The sequence below is a fragment of the Asparagus officinalis genome, chromosome 10 (genome assembly GCF_001876935.1).
Source record: "Asparagus officinalis chromosome 10, Aspof.V1, whole genome shotgun sequence".
Taxonomy (NCBI): Eukaryota; Viridiplantae; Streptophyta; class Magnoliopsida; order Asparagales; family Asparagaceae; genus Asparagus; species Asparagus officinalis.
In genome coordinates, this window is record NC_033803.1 from 40,042,262 (window position 1) to 40,049,311 (window position 7,050).

General features: G+C 48.2%; 1 protein-coding gene across 1 annotated transcript; it reads right to left on the bottom strand.

Annotated features, from left to right (window-relative positions):
* Positions 967-6,320, bottom strand: LOC109826316. Its single transcript, XM_020393334.1, has 7 exons — positions 6,224-6,320; positions 5,345-5,454; positions 2,826-5,042; positions 2,545-2,739; positions 2,091-2,465; positions 1,856-2,011; positions 967-1,779 (listed from the first exon to the last, which is right to left on the bottom strand). Exons 2-7 carry the CDS (start codon positions 5,445-5,447, stop codon positions 1,031-1,033), a joined length of 3,795 nt encoding a protein of 1,264 aa, XP_020248923.1. The 5' UTR covers positions 5,448-5,454; positions 6,224-6,320; the 3' UTR covers positions 967-1,030.

Consider the following 7,050-nt stretch of genomic DNA (forward strand, 5'->3'; position numbering starts at 1 on the left):
ACGTTCAATCGTCGATCGTTAACATCGAGCTGTGAGTAGGGACCTATCGGCAATTTTTGATGCCTACATACGACAGTTAGGGTCGTTTGAGCCTTTCGGATTCTGGGGGTGTGCCACCTCGAGTTTCCTTTCCACAGGGAGATAGAATATAAAATTCTTCCTCTCCTCGGACCTTTCCGATGCTCGGAGTGGAGATCCCACTCCCAGCATACGACAGTTAGGGTCGTTTGAGCCTTTCGGATTCTGGGGGTGTGCCACCTCGAGTTTCCTTTCCACCGGGAGATAGAATATAAAATTCTTCCTCTCCTCGGACCTTTCCGATGCTCGGAGTGGAGATCCCACTCCCAGTTCATCCTTCCGGATAGCTCAAGTTTCCTTTCCAGCGGGAGATAGAATATAAAATTCTTCCTCTCCTATTTTGACACAACTTTCAACTTCCAATCCGCGCACTTGGTGCGTGGGGAATTTTATCCCGAATCCTAAGTGGGGATAAGTCAACACCTAACACGTGTTGCCGGGTAGCCTATTCCCGTAACAAGGGCAAAGTCTACGTATTCGAAGTCGTAGCAGCAAGTCTAAGGGAGTTCATTCCTTTAGCACAACGTTACATACGGAACGGATTTCGATAATCCGCATGCTAGCCCGATTCAAACGGTGATCGGTAAAGGCACATCAAACCCGTTGAAGGCTGGGGGTTTGCCAAAAAACCCCAAAGTCAACGCCTAACACGCGTTGCCGGGTAGTCTATTCCCGTGAGAAAGACGAAGCCTATGTATTCAAGATCATAGCACAAAGCCTCAGAGAGTTTACTCTCTCAGCACAACGTTACATGCGGAACGGATTTCGACAATCCGCATGCTAGCCCGATTCAAACGGTAATCGGTAAAGGCACCTCAAACCCGTTGATGGCTGGGGGTTTGCCAAAAATCCCATAAATCTGTCATTCGGAAGAGATACAGAGAAAACACAAAAGAAGCAAATGCGGATTTTCTATTAATAAATCAAGTCAAAAGCATACAACAAAAGCTCGTTAGTCCGAAGGCAACCGACGGCTAAGAATATGAGACTCTAAACCAGAGAGCCTGTCCATATAGTCCTGCTCGAACTCCGCCTGCAGGCTAGCTCGGACAGAATCTTCGGAACTGTTGAGAACCTCTGCGGCTTCGTGTCGTAGCTTCATCAACCCCTCCTGCACTGATCCCAGCCTGTCGAGTGTCCATTCACGAGAACGCTCCAACCCAACCAGTTCCTCAGAAATGGTAGCGGCAGATTCTTCGGCGCGTTCCAAGGCCTCCTTCAGTCTAGCTATCTCTGCACGAGTGGAATCTAAGGAGCTCACTAACTCAGCTCTGCTGGTGTCTTTCCTCGCCAGAGAGGCCATCAGCTGCTCGACAGTGCGCTCACGTGATCGAAGCTCGCTGCCAACGGAAGATCGCAGTTCATGCCACTGCGTCAACCTATCCTCCACCTGAGAAGATGCAAAAGAGGGAGCTCCACCAGCCTTCAACTCCCTCAGCTCTCGAATCTCTGACTCCAGGGCAGCGAAATCAGCTGTAAAGGAATCGGCCAAATCCGGATATCCCTCTTCCCTCATCATCATCATGTGACGGGAGAAGGAACGCCTGAACTGATCAAAAGAAGACCCTCTGTGCAGAAGCTTATCAATCACGCCGTTATAAAAGGCAGTAAAGAAGCCGAGGTCAGTGCGGAAGACATCCCCATCTGGATTGGTATCGGCCAAGAGAGCATGGACCTGCTCATATAGAGACGGTCGAGAACCTGCAAGCAGCAGTATGGGAGGTCAAGAAACTATTAAATACAATCGAAAAGACCCTAAGGGAAATTCGAGGTATACCTATACCGGCGGAAATCCCCTCGGGTTGGGGTTCGACAGGCTCCGAAGTAACGACAGGAATGCTCATGGAAGGTATATCAACCCTCGTGGGCAAGTCAGTCGTATTAGGCGAAGGCGGGAAAACACCCGAAGCTATAGCAGAATCAGGTACAGCGCCTGGTCATATAGTTGCACTTCTTTATTAGTCAAAATGGAGACTGAGACAAGCAAAGAAGAGAGGAAATTGGATATATACCTGTGGATGAATCACTCTCAAAGAGTGGTCTCACAGTCCCGGTGGGAGCTTGTTCAGCTAACATATCGGCTAACAGTCCAGAGTCAGGTCTCGGGAAGACCGGTGCAGGAACATATCCCTGCTCTTCGAAATCTGCAATAGGGGAGGCCCCATCCCCGTCTGGCCCTTCTGTCGCAACACCTGCAGCACCGGATGTAGGTATATCTGAAAATGAACCGGTGGGATCAACACCATCTGCCTGCCCAAGATCGATGTTCAGATCAATGCCCAGGGAGCCATCACGAAGGGCGTCGCACACCTGCTGCATGAAGCAGTCCATGTTGTCAGCCCCAGAGAATACCGGACCTGGTGGAAGCTCGCCCTCCTCGAAGAACCCTGAATTATGAAACAGGATCAGGGATCCCGGAAGGTAAATCATCTTAAAGCAATAAAAGTGGGTACAACAAAATGTTACCTTCCTCCCCGTCGGCAAAGCCTCCTGAATCTACCCCATGGGAGCGCTGATCAACATGAGGTTTATGGGCAATCTTTTTCCTTTTCGAAGGATCACCCCTCATAGAACCAACGGGGCGGTCATGCGAAGTTTGGCCACCAAACTTGGATTTCGCACGACGGGAAGCGAGCGACCCATGGTCGTCGGCTACCCCACCTGAAACAACAAGAATCATCTCATGAACCAGATCTTTCGCCAATACCAATTGAAGTCGAGAAAGAGGATCAAAGAGCATGACAAACCTGTATCAAGTTCTGCTTGGTCGGTATCTATATCTGCATACTCCCCTTCGGGAATTCCGGTGGACTTCTTCCTCTGTCTCTGAGCAGGCTCAGCCCTGCGAGCAGCCATCATAGCAGATTGAACCAAGTGATCGGATTCTAGTTCCGAAAGACTCCTCACACTTATGGATTCATCGGCAGAGAGGAACCATTTACAGCTGAGGAAGGTAATCATCGGCTTGCGTTTATAGGAGGGAAGAGCAAACTGAGCCCCGGTGCAGCCAACCATGGTCCATAACCACGCCCGTACGCCGTCAACGAGTCCTCCCTCAACACGCAAACTACGACTCGGATTCCCAACGTATAGTTGGTCATAGCCAAACTGACGTGCGAAACGGCAGGGAAGGTAAGGCTCTATGTGGCAGCGGTCCTTCACCCGGAGAACAAGATACCCGACTCGGATGTTCACCAACCAGCGGAAACAACCGACGTCGAGAGCAGTCCGGTTAGTTCGGGGTTTCTCCATATCAGTCAACTCCTCGCCATAACGTCCCGAAAAGCGAGGGAAGCATTTGAAGAACTCCCAGTTCCTGCGAACTCGAAGTTCTTTTTGTACATCTTCAAATTTCTTCCCAACCCATCTACTCTCCTCCAACAGCTGTAGGAAAGGAACGGGAACATCAACGGCGCTGGGCGCCGACATCAAGTCCGGACGGTGAAGAACGAACCACGCCATCAAATAAGCGTAGGGCAGCTCAACCTTCGGGCAGGTAAGCTCAGTCGAGGGTTTAGAACCCACTTGGGTAAGAACACGAACTACACCCCTAAGCCCGCAATGGATGCTGGCAACCATCGCTGGAAGCAGAGAAAGCTCCCTCCCATAAGCTAGCTGGACCGCAGGGAAGAGCACCTCGAGGGGTAGAGCGTCTGAAGACTGATATGGAACAACACACTTCTTCAGCCAAAGAGCAAGGTAGCCAGCTAACAGAGACCGAGGATCGATAGACTTCTGGGCATGATAGAGGAACGATCGAAACTTAGTCCCGGCCGGAAAAGCCCCCTCGGCACTAGCAATGGTATAAGAATGAGTTTCATTCTTCTCCATCAGCTCATTAATAGCGGCAGGGGTCAAAACGCCTAACTCATGTATGGACTCCTCGGAATCATCCTCCAAGTTAGGAAACAGGTAAACAGCAAACTGCTTCAAGCTGATCTTCCTCTTCGTCTTCGCTGGAGGAGAACTCTGGAGCAAACAGGTGTGATAATGACAGGTGAGGTCCCAGAGAGTGTCATACACATCGGGAGTATCCTTCTTCAAACACTCCAACTGTTGGTTAGAAGGGAAGTATTCCTGATACGGGCAATCTCCCATCGAAAGCCCGGAAACCTGGTGCATCTCATGAAGAGCCAACCCTAGCTCTCCGCCACTGGTCAAGAAGGTATTACTATCAGGCATATATGTCTCGAGCAATGCCAAGAAGTGACGGCAGCTAACGGGAAGTCCATACATAGTAGCCCGTATGGGCGTATATAATCCACTACCCTTCAAGTCTCTCTCCCAGCGTCCCAGAACATAACTGGTCAAACGGGTCCACCATCCCTTAGCCAGTGAGGAAGCCCAACCATAACATCGGTAATCCAGTCGAGGTAATTGTCTTCCCAGATGAGCTAAACGATTCCTCACGGTGAGAGCGGCCGCCGATACCTCGCCTGGAGGTGCAGTGTCAAGACCCATGATCCCGGGTCGAAGGCCACAAATGGATTGATACCCCAGAGAACCGGGACTCTTGTGATGAGAAATGTATCCGCACTGAACGTGTGTAACAGCATTGGTAAGAGGCCAGGACATCTGTCGCCCCACAGCCTGTTTCTCCAAGTCAGTAAAAGAGCACTGGCGAGGAATAGAGGGGATATATAAAAGAGCTCCCTCGTCAAGGGTAAGCCAGTGCTCCTCAGCAAGAGTCAGCGCGGCAGGATCTTCGGTGCGATCCCCGAATAGAAAACCCGGCTTCTTTAAAGCTTCAGTAGAAGTGGCGTCTGCGGTGAGAGGAGCATCGGTGATAAGTTGGCGTAAACAGTGACGCCCTCCATCCTTTATCAAGCGACAGAACTCGTCTGAGCGATCTCTGTCGAACTGCGGAAGGGGATCGATGATCTGCCTGGCAGAAGCCGAAGAAAACACTTCCCTACTACAACCGGTAGGGGCATGATGAGGGAGACTACCCCCGGGAAACTCAACTGCAACAAAGCAAAGATGGAGTCAGAAAATCCATGTCATAAACGCAAGACGAGATTATTCGATTTCGAGTGCCCTACACCGGGAGAACGGTATGCGTCATCACGTAGACACCGTGATAACATATACCGACCTATAAGGTGTAAGGCAACACGAGATCGCCCCAATATAACCGAGGACTTGAATTGGCTAAGCAAAGCAAGTCCGAAACCTTAACCCCCGCGGGAGGGGTATCGGTTCTTCCGTCATGACCCGCGAGAGGTCAATCCGGGATAAAAGAAAAAAATATATATAAGATTCTTACCCCCAAAGCAAGAGGTCACTGGAGATGATGTCGTAGGAGCCTCCTCCACGCCATGCTGCGAGCAAGGGTGACTCCCGGAAAGACGAGACCGACGGGGAGACATCGTGAATCTGCAATGAAGAGCAGTACATCAGGTACGATATATATACACGAAATATCGGAAGAAGGGAAATTAAGCACTTGGACTCGAAATCCTAATAACAAATAGGATTTTGTAGTTAAAGTCTAATTAAGCCTACGAATTTCGTGCACGCGAAACGATAATCGTCATTTCGCGGAAAATTTTGGTGAAATACCCAAAATACCCCTCGTGCTCAAGGCCAAATTCAGGTCAAGGACACGTATGACTCGGGTTATGGTCATCATACTTGATCATCGAACATCCCGGTACCCTATAATTTTGATCAAATTTTGCAAATAAGCCCTTTTGCAGAATTTGGTCAATTTTACATAAAAGTCCCTCCATGAACTTTTGGTTTTGCATCCATATGCTTTTACCAAAAATTCGATCAAGGGTCGGGGGTTTAAACTTCTTGGATTTCAGCCCCAAATTCGTGGCTCTTTTGACAATAAGCCCCTCCAAATATTTAGGGACTGTTTTGCAAATAAACCCCTCAAACAGTTCTTTAACCCTCTTACACAAAGCACCCCCATTTCTTGAAGAAACAAACACGAACCCAAGCCTCCCAAATTTCAGTTCATGTTTGCATAAGAGCCCCCAAAATTTCAGACCCACGAATTTTGCAAATAAACCCCTATAGTTTCGGTTTTTGCAATAAAACCCCCCAAATGCTTATTTCATCCATAAACCCTTATCTATTACAAGCATAAAGACATGATCTTTGCAAGAAAATAAGGGGTTTGTGAAGAAAAACTTACCAAGTCAAAGGAGTTTTCCTTCGGGCTCGGAAATGGAGGCCAAGACCCTCGTTTGAAAGAGGAGAAGATTCCGGCAAATGGGTACCCGTCAAAATCCCGAATCTTTTAAGGGATTGAAGGGTTCTCAAGAGCAAATCAATGGAGGAAAGAGGGGGAGGAAGAAGAAAGAAAACCGAAAATGGGGGGAAAGAATTCGGTTTTGGGGGTGGGGTTCTCTCTTGAAATTCAAAATAAAGGAGGGGGGGACCATGCACAAGAGGCCAAAAAAAGGAACAAGACAAAACTAGGGGAGAAACACCCCTAGGGGTGTCTCGGCATTGCCGAGACACCCCCAAGGGTGTCTCGGCATTGCCGAGAAAATGGAGCATCTACTGATTTCATTGCATCTTCAAATGTAACTGGAGAATCTTCTACAAGTAATGCATAGAAATCTTCATGGACCTTTTCTATTCTAGTTCTTTTACTTCTCCTAGGCTCCTCTGGACTTTCTAGTGGTCTAATTTGTTTAGAACTAGTTTCACCTTGATTAGAACTAGGATCTGAATTATTAGAGCTAGGGCCTGTGTTGTTTATTCTGGTCTTGTAAGGAAAAATATTTTCAAAGTAATGTGCATCCCTAGCTTCAATTATGGTGTTGTTGGCTATCTCATTAATGTCAGAGTTGATTATTAAAAATCTATTTGCATTACTATCAGAAGCATAGCCAATAAAAATTCCATCTACAGTTTTAGGGCCAATCTTCTTTCTTTTATTCTCAGGTATTTTGACTTTTGCTAAGCACCCCCACACTTTTAGGTGATCTAAATTAGGGTTTCTATTCTTCCAAA

Coding starts and splice junctions, on each gene's coding strand:
- LOC109826316 (XM_020393334.1), bottom strand. CDS start 5,447: ATGTCTCCCCGTCGGTCTCGTCTTTCCGGGAGTCACCCTTGCTCGCAG. Junction 2,466..2,544: donor CTTTGCCGACGGGGAGGAAG/GTAACATTTTGT, acceptor TTCATAATTCAG/GGTTCTTCGAGGAGGGCGAG. Junction 1,780..1,855: donor GGGGATTTCCGCCGGTATAG/GTATACCTCGAA, acceptor TGCTGCTTGCAG/GTTCTCGACCGTCTCTATAT.